Raw genomic sequence first — 17,564 nt, forward strand, 5'->3', positions numbered from 1 at the left:
TCTCGTTGGAGGTGAGGAATTTCTCCCAGACACCTCAGTGCTGGTGCCTGTGCTGGGTGAAGCCCAGCACTGGAGGGGTTGGTTCTCAAAGCTTGGGTGCAGGGCCCCATGTGCATCCACTGCTGACTGTCCTTTGTCCCCAGCTGATGCTGTGTGGGATGCAGGAGATCGACATGAATGACTGGCAGAAGAATACCATCTACAGGCACTACACCAAGAACAGCAAACAGATCCAGTGGTTCTGGCAGGTCAGTTCTACCACCAGCATGGTCTGAGCTTGGCTGAGGGCACGGGGTGTCTGTGGCAGGAGCTGTGCTGCAGGACAGAGCCCCAGGCTGGGCTGTGGGCTCAGAGATCACAGGGATTCCCCTCCCCTGCCATGTGCTGTCATAGGTGGTTAAAGAGATGGACAATGAGAAGAGGATCCGGCTGCTGCAGTTCGTGACGGGGACCTGCCGCCTGCCTGTCGGGGGCTTCGCGGAGCTCATCGGTGCGTTTGGGGTCTCAGCCTGGGTGGGGGGTCCCGGGGAGGGACTGGGCTGTCCCTGTCCCCAGCACAGAGTACATGGCAGCATGTGGGCAGTGAAGCAGCTCCAAGGCCTGAGTGCAGTGATCTAACCTGGTGCTGTGCCATTCCCAGATACATTCCTTGGCTGTGACTGGTGCTACCATGGTTAACTTTGTCAGGCTGGTTTGTAATCTCGTTCTGAATGAGATTGGATTTCTGATTTAATTTTGATTCTCGTGTGACAAAACCTCTTTCCCAGAAAACCACAGTATGGCATTATTCCACTCTCATCCTCTAATTTGCTGCTTTTTGGGGCCTGTACCAGCCTTTCCCTGACTCTCTTGGCATGTGTGTTCAGCTCACCAGCTCGCTTAACCCACTCGGTTATTCTTGCTGGAATATTAGCTTTTTCCACCCCCTTGGCACCTCTCCAGGATTCCCAATCTGTTAAAAAGCCACCTCAGTGACTCAGACTTCCTGAGCCAGGTCCTTTAAAAGTCTCGGGTAGACAGACACAATCCTGAGAGTCTACAGATAAATAGGTTTGAGCACTTACTATGAAACCACGGTGCTCAGAGGTGGTGCTGCTGCCCATCTGTGCTGTGAATCTGCATTTTGCTTTCTCCTTTGGTTTTTGTACATCCTCTCTGCAAACAGCCAGTGGTTTTATGGATTTATGCCCCGTGTGTCTCTGGGATCTCAGGGATGTAATGGTGGATCTGGTGGCTGACAGTGTGTGGGAGGGGATTTCTTTTTCAGCTCCTGGTCGTTTAATGAGCTTTGCTGTGCTTGCCATTAACAGGCAGCAATGGGCCCCAGAAATTCTGCATTGATAAAGTTGGCAAAGAGACGTGGCTGCCGCGGAGCCACACGTGGTAAGTCACTGCCCCTTGGCCTGGCAGGAGCATGCAGGGACACGGCTCTGCGGGGCTGCACCGGTCCCTGGGTGCTCCCCATCCCATGGGATGTAGCTCCCGTTCTTGGCCGTGCCTTTCACTGCACTGGAAGGACCCTGCCATGGGGAGGGGGCTCGGGATCATGGCCCCTGACAGCCCCTGCTCTGTCCCCAGCTTCAACCGCCTGGATCTCCCTCCCTACAAGAGCTACGAACAGCTGAAGGAGAAGCTGCTTTATGCCATCGAGGAGACAGAAGGATTTGGACAGGAGTGATGGAGCTTTGGTGCTTTCCCGGGGTGGGAGGGCCCCGGAGCGCTGCCGGCCGGCGCCGCAGAGCCCAGGCCGAGCCCTCTCCTGCAGACACTGTTGCTCTTGTTCCCGGGCAAGATCTGCACTGACACAGCCCTGGGGGAAGCGGGGCTGTGTTTCCCTCCCTAAGGAAATCCAAGGTGTGATGGAGAGGTGGATGCAAGTGCTCGGCTCCTGAGGGGCATGGGCTGGTACAGAGGGGACAGGGCAAAGGTTGGGCCCTGGGGGGGCAGCACAGGGGGCACAGAGGCTCCCCGGGCCCCCCTTGCAGACACCATTATGTGAGATCTGCTTTTGGCACAGGCTTTTGTTCTCCCCTCATGTTTTCTGCCTTTTCATGGCATTTCAATAGCTGCAGGTGAGAGGGGAAAATGGCTCTCAGACTGACTTTTGGGCCCTATCCTGCACCCAGCAAAAGTAACAGGGACTCCCCATGTTGATGCTTCAGGGGGTCTTTGTACCACCTGAGCACCAGGAGGGCCCCTTCCCACACCAGAGCCAGGGCCTGGCTGTTCATATCCGTGACATGTCCCATTTGCAGCCCACAGCCCCTGTGCAGTTGTATTTAAGTGATGTGGTTTCTGCTCGGAGCTGGTGCTCCACAGCAGCCTCGGGGGCTCTACCGGCCTTTGCTCTGATCGTGGGTTCTGCCCAAACTCCCTGTTCCCTCTGTCGCTGGCTGGGCTGGTGGCAGGAGCTCGTGGAGCTGCAGCGAGGGCAGGACCACCGGGATGTTACCTCTGCCACCACCCCTCCCCTGTGTGCGCGGGGAGGGGACAGACCTGGTGCGCTGGTGTCCCTGGCATCTGGGAGCCTGTGAAGATGGGACATGGCACCAGCTCCAGGCTGGAAACCGGCCAGTTCCGCACGGCACCGCCTGCTCCGCCGCGGCTTCGTGTGCAATAAACCATCAGCAGCTGCCGAGGTGTGCGAGTCCCACATCTGGGGGTGTCCTGTGTCTGGGTGTGTGCTGGATCCGTGTGGGCACGTGTCCTGGGTTTGTGCGTGTCCTGGATCTGCTTGTGTGTGTGTCCCAGGTCTGTCTGTGTGTCCCAAGTCCGTGTGTGTGTGTGTGTGTGTGTGTGTGTCCTGGGTTTGTGCATGTCCTGGATCTCTGTGTGTCCCACATCCATGTGTGTTTCCCAGGGCCATGTGTCACACGAGGGGGTCTGTGCAGGGCCAGGGCCATGATGGGTGCCTGGAGCACAGCACCAGGGTCACAAATCCTGTGGATTCCATCTGTGTGTTGCTTTGTCAGCACTGACAGCCCAGGTACCTCCCAGGCTCACAGCACCTGCACCCCTGGAAGTTGCTCAACCCTGGCCAAGGGGTGACAGGGCCACCAGTGTTGTCCCCACCGAGCTCCGGAGCAGCCGGGGCAGTGTTGAGAGTGCAGGGCCACCCAGGCAGGAGCACAGCCAGGGCCTTGCTGGCACAGAGAGGTGACAGCAGGATGTGCCCCTGTGCCACACCCACAGGGGCCTTGGGCACAGAAGAGCCAGTTAAACACAGGGATGTCTGTGGTGCATGAACTTGGCTAATGGCGATGGATTAGTCCTGGAACATGGAGATGTGTGCACTGAGAGCCAACCGTGGGTGTGAACTGAGAGCAAAAAGCCCGAGGATGCACTGGGGGAAAGAAAAGTGCTGTGCTAAAAGTATAATCAAATCAAATAAAATCCCTCCCCCAGGCTTCCCCCCGTCCCTGCCCAGGTGGGAGCTGCCCTGCCAGGTGAGGAGGGACAGAGCCAGTACCAGCAGAGAGCTGAGTGCTGAGCAAGCACAAAACACCCCAGCACTGAGGGACTTAGTTTACAAGTTTTTTTAATTTACAAATAAAAAAACCTACACCTTTTACTTTTTCTCCTTTTTCTCTTCTTTCTTGCCATCGCTCTTCTCCTTGTCCTTCTCCTTTTCATCTTTCCTCTCCTTTTTACTTTCTTCCTTTTCCTGTCCTTCCTTCTTCTCTGCATCCCTGTTGGCAATCTTGTTGTTGATGAGGTTGTGCAGGGCTACGACGGAGCGGATGAGTGAGGCCAAGTACACCACCACCATCTGGTCGTTGGTCTTCAGGTAGAAGGCCTTGACAAACTCCTGCAGGTTCACGTCTGGGAGCAGGTTGAACACGTCCTGGAGGTGGTAGATGATCTGGTGGTTGATGGGCAGTTTGCCCATGGCTACTTTCTCTAGGTAGCTCCTGATGTCCAGAAGCTTGGAGTTCAGTCCCTTCAAGCCATGGACCTGGTTTGTGATCCGCTGGGACAGCGTTCCCACCGTGGTGTCCTTGATGTCCCTGGAACCCAGAGAGAATCAGGATTAGAACCTCCCCTTGCACGTGGGCACAGTCCCTTGAGAGCTTTCCAGCTCAGAGCAGTGTGAGCACAGCAGAGAGAGGACAGGAGTGAACCTCCCAGAACTGTGTTTAACAATCTCCATGTTTTTCCAGCCCCAGGAAGCTGGATGGAGCAGGGCACTACAGTGCAGGGCTCCCTCACACCTCCACACTCACCGTAGCAGGTGTTCCACCCCAACTTCCTCAGCCTCCTCTGCTCCAATCTCGCTGGTCACGTGCTCAAAGGTCTTGGAGGTCGGGGTGCCATCCTGCCAGGAGACACATCATTGAACATGGAATTTTAGCCAGAGCACGAGGGATTGTACTAATGAAACCAGCAAAGCAGTTCCAGACAGGCCACAAGGAATCTGAGGAATGGCTCTAGTTGGAGTTTCCTTGATTTCATCAGTGTCACCCACTGTCCCAGCAATTTCTCGTGCTCTGGATAATTTCCAATTACTGCATTTTGCTGGTCTGTGCCCGGGTGGGAGCAATGGAAATTCTCACTAAATATCACAATTCTCTCTTCCCTGATCCAACCTCATTGCATTTTGGGGGAGCAGTTTCTGCTCCATAGCAAAGGCCTCAGAAAGGCAAAAAGACCCTATTTTTTTATATACATCCAGAATTAATTTATATTAAACAATTACAGCTGACTCACTGTGGGGTGGTGTTTGTCTGCACAGGGCTGCAAGTGATGAGTTGGTGTTGCTCAAGCCTGACCCACCTCCTCAGCACTGGCAGGTGCAGAATGGACACACCTGGACACACCTGAGCACACATGCAGGCAAACAACACCTACAAGTGACATCCTAAAAGTGCTCCCATCTGTGACTCTTATTTTACATGGTAAATACTCACATCATGAACTTCTTCCACGGAGATATAGGCTTCTGTGGGCAGCCCCAGGTCCTTTGGCTTCACATCAATGATTACCAGCACCTGAGGGAGAGAGCAAATGCTTTGGAAAACCGGATTTCAGTCAAAGAGTAGAGAAAAAATACCCGAGTCAGCACTTCCCTCCTCAGCACTGGCATGGGGCTGCTCACTTGGGCACTGAGACAAGACTTTGAGCCCAAAGACTCTTGATCCCACTTCCACAATCACTTCACAGCCACCATGTTGTGTCACCACAAGGGTGGGGGCAAAGGGTTCCCAGATGCCCCTTTTAGGGTAAGAGAAAAACAACCCCAAAGCAGGTCCCACTTACAGAGTTGGGGCAGTATCTCTTCATCAGTTCATTGATGGCGATGTCATTCTTGTGCAGTTTCGGGCCTGTGTGGTACCACCCCACAATTCTTTCTCTAGCTGAGCAAAAGCAGAAAAGGATTAAAAATCAGAACTGTGGGGAGACCCCAGCAGAGAGATTTGGATCAGCAAATCGAGGGTAAAAGTCTGATCTGTGTAAAGAGGGGGAAATTAATTACAAGGCACTGGCTTGGCCAGAGACCAAGAGCTCCCCAATCGCACTCACTGCCCACACCTATAACTTCACTCCAGGCTCCTGAACTCAGCTGGATATTTAATTTTATTAATTAATATTATTAATTTTATACCTATCAGGATCTGACAGCTTGGACTTCTGAGATGCAAGTCCCCATCCCTGGAAGTGTTCAAAAACATGTGGATGTGGCACTTGGGGACATGGTTTATTGATGAACACGGTGCTGGTGCTGGGCTGGCAGTTGGACTGGGTGATCTTAATGATTCTGTGATTTTATGATTAATATGAATTCACTTTTCCATAGTCCCAAAAAGTTTTTTGGAGCATATCCCAGACTGCCAGAAGAGCTCAACTCACCATTGACCTTCTTAAACATTCCATACATGTTCTCCAGATAGTCGTGGTCTAGGAACCAAACAGTATCATCCTTGTCATCCTCATCAAAAGGTACTGGGAATAAAACAAAACATCAGGATTTAAGACTCCAACTTCCAGAACGAATGTGTTTATTGAAATGTTGTGTTTTGGTTATTTTTGGCTGCCAGAGGAGAGTAGGATTTAATTAGGAGTGTTTTTGAAAGCCGTTTGTATTTGTTGTTGGATATGGGCTGATTTGTAGAGGGAGGAAACAATCGTGCTCTGCCAGGGTGGCTCAAAAACTCCAACACAATCTACCTGCGAAAGAATTCAGTGGGTTTGGGAGGGGCAGGACGCCCAAACTCACCTGCAAAACTGTTGGACACATCCAGGATCTTTTTCTGCCATGATCCCAGCAGCACCCCGACCACTCGCTTCTGGTTTCCCACTTTTCCTATTCTAAATGGACAAAAGACTGTCAGTCCCTACCTCAAAAAGGCAAAGGAAGGAACGGGGCCTCGTGTGCGCAGGGTAAACAGCGAGCGTTGGGAGAGAAGGTGTTGTGGTTGTTTTATTACTGATGGTGTTTTGCAGACAGAAAAAGGAGTTTCGGTGCTCTCGGAACCGAACCCGGTCCCCCGGGGAGGGGAGGAGGGTCCGATGTCACCAACGGGGGCCGTGACTCCACACGGGGCTGTGAACAGCGACCGGCTCCTCATCCCGTGTCACTCTCACCTCGCGGCTCGGCCACCGCCGGAGATTTGGGGCTTTTTTTCTGACATTAAAACCGCTCGGCACCGGCGCGAAGGAACGGAATTAGGCCCGAATTACCCGGGGAGTCAGAGGCACCGGGTCTCCTCAGGGCCCTGGGTCCCTCCCGCTCCCCCGGCTCCCCTCCCGGCCCGGGATAGCTTTGGTTCGCCCGGCCCGGGGCCCCCGACAGCCCTGTGTCCCTACATGCTCCCCCGGGTCCCCTCATGGTCCCGGGTCCCCTCACGGTCCTGCTCTCCCCGCTCCCCTCCCGGCCCGGCCGTGACTCAGCGCCGGGGCACCGCTCCCGCCCGGCAGCACCTGTTGAAGTGATCGACGACGCTGAGCAGCACCAGCGGGTGCACGACCACCCTGTCCACGGCCAGCTCCGGCATGGCTCCCGCTCCGCCGGCCCCGCTCGGCCCAACCCCGCACCAGGCCCGACTGCAGCCCCGCACCTTCAGCCCGCCCCCCGCGCCCAGCCTGCCCCGCGCGGGGCGGGGCCGCCATCTTGGGGAGGGCTCTGGGCCCACCTCCATCTTGGGAAGGTGCGCTCGCCATCTTGAGAAGGTACCGCCGCCATCTTGAGAAGGTGCGGTCGCCATCTTGGGAAGGCTCTGCCGCCATCTTGGGGCAGCGCCGTGGCCCCGCCCCGAGGTGAGGGAAAGGGAGGGAAGGGGGCGGCCCTGGGCTGAGGGCTCCGGCCGCGCGCTGGGATTCCTTCCCCTCCATTCCCCTTTCCCTTTTTCCTTTTCTCCCCGATTGTCCCCCCCTTTTTCTCTCCCTTTCATATCCCTTTCCTCCCCTTTCCCTCCACCTTCCGCCCTTCTTTCTCCTCCTTTTCCTTTCCCTCCCTCCCGTTTTCCTCTTTTCCCCTACTTTTTTCCTCCCTTTTTTCCCCTTTCCTCCCCCTCTTCCTCTTCCCCCCCTCTTCCTTTTCCCCCTTATCTCCCCCGTTCCTCTTCTTCTCCCTCCTTTCCTCCCACTTTTTCTCCCATATTTCCGCCCTTTCCCCCTCCCATTTCCTCCCCTTTTCCCCCTTTCCTCCCTCTCCCCTCCCCTCCCCTCCCCTGAGTGGCCCCAGAATCCCCCCAGGACGGTGTTTTTGGGGCTCTCAGCCTTCCCCAGCCCCCTCGGCTCCTCCTGTGGAACTTTAGGATGCTTTTGCCTTTCCCAGGTGTAAAAGTCTCCATGACCTCTCAGAAAGTGAGGAATCCCTCAGGATGATGCTGTGGCAATCCCAGCCCTGCCACACAACAGCGGGGCCCAAAAGCCATTTGCTCCCCTGACAGAGAGAAAACTGCCAATTCCAGGTTTAATCCTCCCCTTCCAGGTGTGCTCCTGCCCCTGCGACCCGGCCTGGAAAAGCTCCATCACCTCCTGCCCCTCGTCCCAGAGCCTCAGAGACGTCAGGGACCCCGGTGCCTCAGCGATAAAAGGCCACGAAAATAGGTAGAAATCTTTATAAGTGTTTGGTTTCTTCCCAGGGGTCCATGTCAGGCAAAGCTGTCGTCCCTCAGCCTCTCGGAGTTTGTGAGGGTTTTTCCTCCCAAGTTTCCTCCGTGTAAAGGAGACACAGGCTCAGGTGAGACTTTGGAGAAGGATTTTTGCACCTTAAGAGCAGAAGCTGACACAGAACTTGTCTTTTATACTTTTATTTCTTGCAAGAAAATACTACCTGGGGCTGTTACTCTTGAGTCTACATGGAGGAATTATTAATATGAAAAATATTATCAAAGTTGTTGACGATAATTCACAGTTTTAAAGCATTGATACCTCTTGTTTTCTACACTTTCCCCACATTTTTTGGATATTTCTATATATAGGTAATATTTTGGTATTTCAAAATACCAAATGGTATTTTGGGCAAAATTGAAAGTTTTGTGGTTTTGTTCAGCATCTTAAAATTTCACAGATTTAGGCAAAAGCAGCATTAATTTACAAGCCCTGCAGCATCTGAGACCTCTTGTGGAGTTTTCAGTCGTTACATCCTTTACTGTTGCTGCTTTAAAAAGAAAGAATCTCTGGTGGAGTTTCCAGAGGTTTTTTTTTCCCAGCAGAGGGGGATATCTGACCGTGGGATTCGAACACCCCCAGTGCTCTTGTCGCTTGTTTTATCAATATACATATAAAACTCAATGTTCAAATTAACTAGTTCAATAAGTAATTTAGCTCATTGATTTTCGGGCATATCCTAAGTGCCATTACAAGCTACGGATATTTTAAATGCCATTACCTAATAGAAGGAATGTTTTAAGCACCTTTTATTGATTTTATTACTGCTTTATTTTGCTGTCTTGGTTTAAAAAATCATTTTAACCACTCTGTCATCGAGAAGAAATATATCGTTGGTGAAATACAGTCAATTTCCTAAAAACCTTTGACATCGTTAAATAAGGGATTACAGTTGTTAAATCATGTCGGGCAGTGCTGGAGGGACAACGAGGGATGAGCTGGGGCCGGTGGGCAGGGCTGTGCTGACCTCTGCCACCCCTGCTCCGTGTGGGACAGTCCCGCTCCAGGGCTGCTCCGGGCTCCTCCAGCACTCGCAGCGTGCCAGGAGGGCGTGGGAGGATCCCACAGCACAACCCAGAGACAATTACGGGGCATTTTAGTGACCTGCTGTGGCTTTTCGTTGAAATTAACTCCCTAACTTGGCGCGTTTGAAGTTTGATTTGCTGGATTGTGTTGCTGGGAGTTGGGTGTATTGATGTTGTGCACAAAAGGAGTAAATTGAGGCAGCTCCCAGGGATTTCAGTGCCTTCCCAGCTCTGAGCAGATTATCGGAATTATTGAGCTAATCAGCTGGCAGATGCAGGCTGGGGATCCCGGCAATGCGGCGCTTAATCAAAGAATTGAAAAGTAAGTAATGAATGTTGGTGCTCAATAAAAGGCAGCTAATGAGGTGATTGAGCTGTGGAGTGGCAAACATCAATACTGAGGGATGATCCAGCTCCAGAGTGCTGAGCTGGAACCCAGAGCTGAGAGGTTCTGCCCTACACGAGCACCAGCACCTCACCTGGTGTGGGCAGGGAGGGGGGGAGCTGCATTTTGCTCTTTAAGTGGAACAAGTGATTCCAGCAGTTATTCTTGGGCTTTAATTTTATTAAAAAAACCCCAACCAATACCCCCAACACAACCCCCAAACTTACACAGAACTGTTTTTAGAGGTTTAAGAATGGTTTCCAAATTTAAAAATAAGAATAAATCATCATAAAGTAGTTTAAAAATCAAATTAATCCTTATAAGTGTTAAATCAGCCTCTAAGTGCCTTGATAAGCCCCAGGGGGAGTGGGGAGGGGGTTGTGTCTGTGTCCTGGTCAGGGGGTACCAGGAATGCACTGCAAAAGGAGGTTTGTTTGCACCAAGTGAACACGAGGAACCTGAAACTTTCTTTGGAATCCACTTTTGCCCTGATTCTCTTCCTTAGTTAGGTGCTGTAGACTCTCCTCAAGTGCCAAGTTGTTCTGACTGGTGACACAGGGGGCACCTTTGTGTTCTTTCCAGTGATGAGAGTTAGAAAAAGATCCAAGGGAATAACCCGTGCAGCTGGGAAATATTGATAGGTGATACTTTGGATCCTAATCCTAAATTACGCTTATTAATGTGCTCCTTTAATATTGGTTGGTTTTGTTTTTCAGGAAAAACCTTACTTAATTTTTCCTAGATTGGGACTGAACACTGTCCACTAACGTGTATTTTTCTTGAGGTGCCTTCTAAAATGTGTTTAAATCCATCAGGAGAAGCTGGGCTTTCTCCAGACCTGTTGATAGTTTGGCACATAATACCTTTGTGCTCCCAGTTTGAACAGGAAATATATTTATTTCCCTATAAATATGTTTAGCTTTGTCCAAATAACTGTAGTTTCCTGTTAAGATTTCCTTGTCCAAGGTGTGCCATAAACTAGTTTAGAAGGAATGGTGCTGCCTGGAATTCAGCAAGGATAATGCAAGCCATGGAAGCAAAACAGAAAGCCACCATCACATTAATTGTGATTTATTTTGGTTACAGTGTCATTCAGTGACATGCTGACACTGTCAGGACATGATGGCCAGAACCAAACTGCAGTTTCCTTCTGAACACCTCCAAATAACCATTATTTACCTCAAATATCTGTTCTAGAATGTCATTTCTAAAGCAAATTATTAAATCCGTCATTATAAATAGATCTCTTTGCTTGCTGATATAAGCTTTACATATTTGTGTAGAAATAATTTATTTCTTTGTTTTCTTATAGAGTGCTGTTGCTTGACCAAAGCTCTGTGTGTGCGTGTGTGTGTATGTATATATATAAAAAATTAAATATATGTGTATAAAGTAGAACTCATGTTACTGACCACAACTGGTCCATCTGTGAATATTGCTGTAGTTTCTGCCAAGGGATTTAAGGCCTTTTGTACCTGTAACAGGTGACTGGGATAACCCTGCCCTTTCTCTAACAGTGGAATTTTGATAACTTTGGATGTCAAATCATCAATTGCTTTAGTTAAAAGCTGGAAGTACTGTCAACATGTCATATCAAACTATGGGAAGTATTTCATGTTTTATATTCTATGCATCTGATTTTGTTGCCCTGTCCAGACATCACAGGGCATAGAAACACCAGAAATAAGGGGTTTTAATAACTAAGTCCCGACTCTAATTTTCTATTTCAATACAGAGTGATTTCCTTATGTTATTCTGGTCCCTTCGCTACAAAATGATTTAAAAAAAAATGGTGGAAACAAACAGTTAAAAAAAGCAAGCACAACAGGTTCTAGTCATAGTCATTTTTCCACACCTTGAGGACTAGCAAATTCTTTAATATGAGATTTTATTTGTACAAAGCAAAACTTCAAACCCACTCCAAAGCTTTCTTATTAAGTGCTGTCAGTGCGGTGATTTACAGGGGCAATAAAGATCTGGAGGGGGCACATTCATCACGGGGTTCAGCGCACCAGGAGCCATTTTCTGCAGCGCTAAAGCCAAGTGATAAAATGAATTCTTTTGTTCTATAACCAAGACACATTCCCTGGGTTTTGTTTTTTGGTTGTTTTTTTTTTTTTTTTTTTTTTTTTTAAATGTGTGTTGGACTCCTTGGCTTGTAGCTTGGCCATGTTCCTGTAACGCATTTATAAATAATGAAAAATTGCTCTCATGCAGATGTGATGATGCATCTGGCAAACCCCACTGTCTGAAAGACAGGAACTTGCTTCTACTTTGGCTTATTCACTAAGTTTTCTCCAGTGTTGATTCTTGTAGGAGTTTTTAACAGCACTTTCCAAACTAGATGGTTTGAGGGGTTTTGTTCGGTCTGGTGTTTTTTTTTTATTATTTTTTTAAGGTGATTCTATACCTCTCTGCAAAGCTGAAAGAGTTCTGGTTAGGAAGTAATAAAATGTATTTAAAATAAAGAGCCATGCTCATGGAGTACAGTGTGATTTGGAAAACTTCCCTTGCTTCCTCTGTTTCTAAACTCGTGTTTGAGTGACTTTGGGGGGGCTGCTCTGTAACGCGTGTGGAGAGAAAAGCTGGGCTTCTTGTCCGGAGCCAGATGTTGCTGTTTGTGTGGGCACTGCCCAGCCCTGCTGGGGGAGGAACTATTGGCCAGAGTCGGTGTCTCTGCGTGTGAGCAACGGGCTCAAATCCCACTGCACAGTGAGAATGAAAAAAGGGAATTCTGGTTTTTTCCCTATAAAAATGCCGCCACCTACGGGCTATGCCTGGAAGTTCTGGGAAGCCCTGTCACACTCAGGTGCGTGATGGTGTGGCACGGGCACCTCCGAGACAGAAGTAGGAGAACCACGTTGCAAAAAGTGCTTTCCAGTATAATTCTGATTATCTTTAATTGTGAATGTAAACCTGTGTGAAGTTTTGGCAACGTTTTGGTTTCAGTGGGGCTGCTGCCATAACCTGTGCCACGGACAGGGACACCTTCCACTAGACCAGGTTACTCCAAGCCCCATCTAAACTGGCCTTGGGCACTTCCAGGGATCTTGCCAAACCTGTTTATTGATCTTGGGTAAATGCTCTTCCAGCTGTCCAGGGTGTGTGGGACGACCAACTTTGCACTCACTGTGTCGTACATTCAGTAGTGTGGAAGTAGGACTGGTGCTACTGCCCCCCAGCCCTCGTGCCTGGGAAAGGGTGGGACTGAGACATCGCAGAGTTTGTTTGGCTGACTCGGAGCAGTTACTTAGCCAGAGGGAAGCTCTGCTACAACAACCACAAACTCCCACCACAGCTCCTGTACTGGCTGCTGGAAAACTAGAGCTTCAGTTGACCCAAAAAAGGGATTTTGCAGATCTCTTTGCTATAATTTTATGTTGGCACTTGAAATTTAGCAAGAAAAGCTGTGGCCTAGGAGGCTTTTTGCAGAACTGTGTATGTTACTGCTGATACTTTTATTGCAAAACCTTTAGTCTCTGATATTTAAGGTCAGAAACTGTAAGTGTGTGTGTGTGCTATTCTTTTTTTAACCCTGGGGCCTCTTATACTGTAGTGTCATGAAAGATCCTAAAGCTTTGAGGGAAAAAAAAATGGAAATACTTCATTTTATGAAGCAGTTTTGGGGTCAGTTTTTCTGAAATGAATGCTTTTATGTTGGATAGTTTAAAGCCCATCTGTTAACTGAAACCAAGCCTAAGTGAAGTTGCAGTTGTGTTTCCTATTAGTCTTGTATCTTTCCTATTAGTCATGTATGAAAGAATACAGAGCCATCCAGCAGAATTCCAAACAAAAATGGAAAAAGCAGATGGTGAAACTGTGGCCTTGTTGCTTTTCTTTTACAGGAGCAAGTAATTATTAATGGATCACAAAAATACTGTAAGAGTAGTTCTGTAAAGTGTTACCAGAGTCCCCGCTCAAGGTGTCCTTCTGATCATTGCATATTGCAGGTGAAAATTGGCTTATTTCACTCGGAGACACTGAAGAGGGTTTGAAAAATAGATCATGGATGTTATGTCTGGAAGCCTACAGTGAAAGATAAAATACACAATTTTAAATAGTTAAGCACTGCAAGTCTCTCAGGGCCCATTTATTATGTTGTCATGGTGAGCAAGGAATAAAAAAATAAAATAAAAAGGCTGTTCCTTGGGTAGTTGGTACTTAGGGGCAGTTTTCTTTTACAAGAGTTCCATGCTGGCTTAAAGAAAGATCTTGGAGAAAAAGAACAAACTTTATTTTTCAAATAAATTCAGCTAAGAGCTCACAGCCTTCCGTGACACTGCACTGCTGGGAGAGTAACACTCACTGCTGTTTAACAACAGTGTCCTTCCATGGAATTTCAGAGAGGCAGTGGGAAAAGGAAAGGCAGAGTTGAGTGCTGCAGCAGAAGGAGACCCGTCCAGTTAGAGCTGGGCTCCTGTATCAGGGCTTTGGGGAGGGACACAAAACATGTTCTGTGCATGCAGGTCCATGTGAATTGGTTGTAAAATTCTTAATGTGTGTGTGAAGCAGGAGGTCCTCTCTTCCCTGAGTAACATTTCCTTAGGTGCATTTCTTCCAGACTTTCTTTTTTCCATTCTTACCTTGCAGCCAAATATGGGGAATGTATGAAGTTGTGTTTGTACAAAGCTCTATTTGTCATGGACAGGAGATGTTAATTTTTTTCCTGACTTCTGTCCTAATGGAAGGTCATGGGTTGCACTTGGTATATTATGACTTTAAATAGTTGGCAATTGTGTCCAGGCTGTCCCAGCAAGGTTCCCTGACTGTGAAAAGTGGTGTTCTAGCTCATTCATTCTCAGATTCCTGTGATAGTCCCTTTAATTTCCCTTTGCTCCTGTTGGATTCTAGAAAAGGTTAATTAGTTATCCACTGAGCTTGATAAAAAAGGATATTTTTTTTTAGAATATAGTATTAAAAGATGTTCTATTGGGGTATGAAGGTAACACCACAAGGGGGTACTATAATTTTATCAAATTTGCCTTGGTAACTTGTTTTATTAAGGTAAAATGATTACAGCCTGCAGAGTTAATTTTAATATGCTAATGCACCACAGCAAGTTGGAAACTTAAATAAAATGATACAATTAATTTAAATTTAGAGAAGGTAGAGAAGCTTAGGAAGGTCACCTGTATGTTACACTGAGATTGCACATAGGCTTGGCAGATGTAAAGTGGGTTTCCAAGCGCAGGCTCCAGGAGATCCTGGGGTGTTCTGCACTGACCTTTGTGGGAGAATGTTAATACAGCTCTGCAAAAACTGCCTTCTCTGAAAAGTGTTTTCATGTGAGAAAAAGGAACCCTTTCCTCTCTCAGCTTAGATGTGTGTGTGGGTTAATGGTTTTAACACCTGTATGGAGGTGGATGTTTATTAGGACTTTTTTTTTTTTAAATGGAAAAATGCATCCTCTGGCATTCCTCTGTTAGTGGAGTAATTACTCTTGATTAAAATACATTGCTATGACTCTGGGTGAGGGAAGGGGGGTGGGTGTTAAATCTCCAGGGCTGCCATGGGGAACACGAGAAGGAGGGGGTAGAGCTGCTACCAGTGGTCCCTGTTGTCTTTAGAGGTTTGGATGAGCTCCAGAGAGCCAAGCTAGAAAACAGGGAAGAAATAATGTGTCAATAGAACACATGAGCTAAGTATTTTCTCCTAATTTCTACAGAAGAGAATGAATTTGTCATTGCTGTGACCCTGTAGAGTGAGTTTTACTCTCATTAGGAGGTTCCCGAGATCACTGTTTCCCCCAGGATATGGAAAACCAGATTGCACGTCAACAAACCAGTCAAGAGGCTGATTTGCCAGGGACACTAATTGGGAATGATGTAATTACAGGGGATTTTCCAAATGCTTTTCAAGATGTTTTCAGTGGCTGTTTGCAGTGTGTTACTGAAATCCTCTCATAACATCGGTGTATATTGGAGAACTTTGTCTCCAGTGCCCGCAAAGTGGCCTGGTCAGGACGTTCCGTGGTCATTCCTTGGCTTTGCGTGCAAGATGCACCCAAGGAGCATCATCAGGACATCATTAATTAAGAACTGTAACCTCAGTGTTCTGTATCTTCCCCACTAAGACCAGGGGGCTGGATTTATGGACATCTGAGTGCCAACAAAAGGCTTTCATTTCCCTGGGTCTGAGCTTTGTCCTGCTTAGGAAAGCTGCAGGTAAAATATGGCAAAACTGGGAGTTCTGGTGAGAATGTTTAGTCACGAAACCTCACAGGTAACTTTTTTCCAAGAAAAAACCAAATGAGTACATTTTAGATTTGTACAACAAATTATTGGTATTGAATTATCAAATTATATGCACAATTAAATTTTTATTAAATAAGGAATAGCATATGCAATATTATGCTAATCTTGTGCAGTATAACAAGTTTGTAAGTTTAACACACTGTGCACTGAGCCTCTCCTCCCCAGGGACTCGTTTGAGACGTAGGGCATTCAGCAATTGAAAAGGAAATTAGAAAATGAGTCACTTGAGTAATTTAAACATGCAAATAAGTGTCCCAACTGTGGTGATACCAGATTTAGCTGAATTTACTCGGGCTGCTTTGACTTTATCACCCTAATTATTCCAGCTTTGTGTCAGGCTTAAGAAAGCAGGAAGCCAGAATTCTCTGTTACAGGAGTTTCTCATGGTGCTGTGTTATTGCACTGTGTTCACTAATGCACTCACTGGGAAAAACTTATTCCAAGGGTTTTTTCCCTGCTAATTAGCAGAACAAAGGCAATCAGGACTGTTCTGTCACCAGAGACTTGAACACACTTGGATTTTATGTGCCAGGCTGAGTGAGGTACAATGCATGTATGTTCTGATAGCAAATGTACTGCACAGCTGAGGGAATTCCTGTGCTGGAGCCCCTCAGGAATTCAGTAAAGATTACCTGTTTAGGTAATGATTTTTTTTTCTGAGAACCATCTCCTTGCGTGGTTTCGATGTTAAAACATAGCTGGCTCCATGAAAATATCAATTATTTTAGAAATCTTATCTACAAGCAACTAGTTGCAAGAGGAATGCTGATGGAAATGAGCACGTGACCCAGCTGCACATGCAGGGCTGTTTTCAGGCTCGTGTTAATATTAAAAGAATGTTAATATAAAACATTAAGATAAGAAACCAGAGTCCAGTCTCCACCTTCATGAAGCCCAGGAGCTCCTGCTGAGCTTTGCAAGTACAGAAGTTCTGTGATTAAATTGATTTAGCCCTTATTATTGGCATTTGGGTGACTATTCTGAGGATGTAAGATTTATTTTTTTTTAAAGGTATCTTGGTGATAAAATGCTGAGAGTCTAACAGACATTTCTTCTTAGTTTTTGGCGTAACTCTTTAAATTTTTTCCCTCAGGAAGTGCACAGAACAACACCATTTTTCACATGAATAAATGGAAATAATCTTTGCAGCCATGGATGCTTCTTAATATTACTTGAAAGTAAAGTCTCACACAAGGCTTCTAGTCTATAAAGAAGGTGAGAAAACAAATAAGAGCAAGTGTTAATTCATGTACACAGAATTTGTGTCTGCACAGCAGGTGAAAATGCTACATTAATGCTGGAAATATCTGTCCTGCTGTGTAGTTTTCCTTCCTTTTTATTACTTCAGTGTTTGGTCTCGTATGAATGCACCGTACTTATTTGCATGTTATCACGACGGATTCCTCTTTGCTTCTAGTTATCCATATAAAGAGAGAGATGCTCCACATGACCTCAAGAAACTATTCAGATGAAATACTATCTTAAAATATCTCGGGTTTCACAGCACAGTGTATATATACATAAATTTTATTTTTAGTCGAGGTTATTAATTGCACACAAAAATGCCAACTAAGAAGAATGTTGGTAAAGTGTAATGTCAGACACTTCTAATTATGGGAATGTCAGAGGCAGGGGTCAGTCAGAATGTCCACGAGATTAAATAGAGAATTATCTCGGGTGTGTGACTCAAACATTGAGTACCCATGTTTGAGGGACCACCAGCTGTGGCCGTGGTCCCACCATGGAGCTCAGTAATGCCTGTGTTCACCAAGGGACCCAAACCTTCCT

General features: G+C 47.3%; 3 protein-coding genes across 8 annotated transcripts in view; 2 read left to right on the forward strand and 1 right to left on the reverse strand.

Annotated features, from left to right (window-relative positions):
- Positions 1–3,571, forward strand: part of WWP2 (WW domain containing E3 ubiquitin protein ligase 2) — a 34,505-nt gene extending 30,934 nt beyond the window's left edge. For both annotated transcript variants that reach the window (XM_051805585.1, XM_051805586.1), the window contains 4 exons: positions 144–248; positions 394–490; positions 1,311–1,383; positions 1,579–3,571. In XM_051805585.1, coding sequence (XP_051661545.1) covers positions 144–248; positions 394–490; positions 1,311–1,383; positions 1,579–1,678 — 375 coding nt within the window. In that variant the 3' untranslated portion in view covers positions 1,679–3,571. The remainder of the gene's footprint in view (positions 1–143; positions 249–393; positions 491–1,310; positions 1,384–1,578) is intronic.
- Positions 3,522–7,099, reverse strand: PSMD7 (proteasome 26S subunit, non-ATPase 7). The gene is made up of 7 exons (XM_051805660.1): positions 6,919–7,099; positions 6,215–6,306; positions 5,848–5,940; positions 5,257–5,354; positions 4,908–4,988; positions 4,224–4,315; positions 3,522–4,007 (listed from the first exon to the last, which is right to left on the reverse strand). Exons 1-7 carry the CDS (start codon positions 6,990–6,992, stop codon positions 3,569–3,571), a joined length of 969 nt encoding a protein of 322 aa, XP_051661620.1. The 5' UTR covers positions 6,993–7,099; the 3' UTR covers positions 3,522–3,568.
- A 70-nt stretch (positions 7,100–7,169) lies between these two features.
- Positions 7,170–17,564, forward strand: part of ZFHX3 (zinc finger homeobox 3) — a 513,502-nt gene continuing 503,107 nt past the window's right edge. The window contains exons 1-3 of one of the 5 annotated variants that reach the window (XM_051805548.1): positions 7,219–7,254; positions 8,085–8,182; positions 16,870–16,991. The gene's annotated coding sequence lies outside the window, so the exon portion shown is untranslated. The other 4 variants (XM_051805543.1, XM_051805544.1, XM_051805541.1 and 1 more) reach the window with 4 other exon arrangements.

The sequence above is a fragment of the Manacus candei genome, unplaced genomic scaffold, assembly GCF_025592945.1.
Source record: "Manacus candei isolate 608988 ecotype Guabito, Panama unplaced genomic scaffold, ASM2559294v1 h1tg000065l, whole genome shotgun sequence".
Lineage (NCBI taxonomy): Eukaryota > Metazoa > Chordata > Aves > Passeriformes > Pipridae > Manacus > Manacus candei.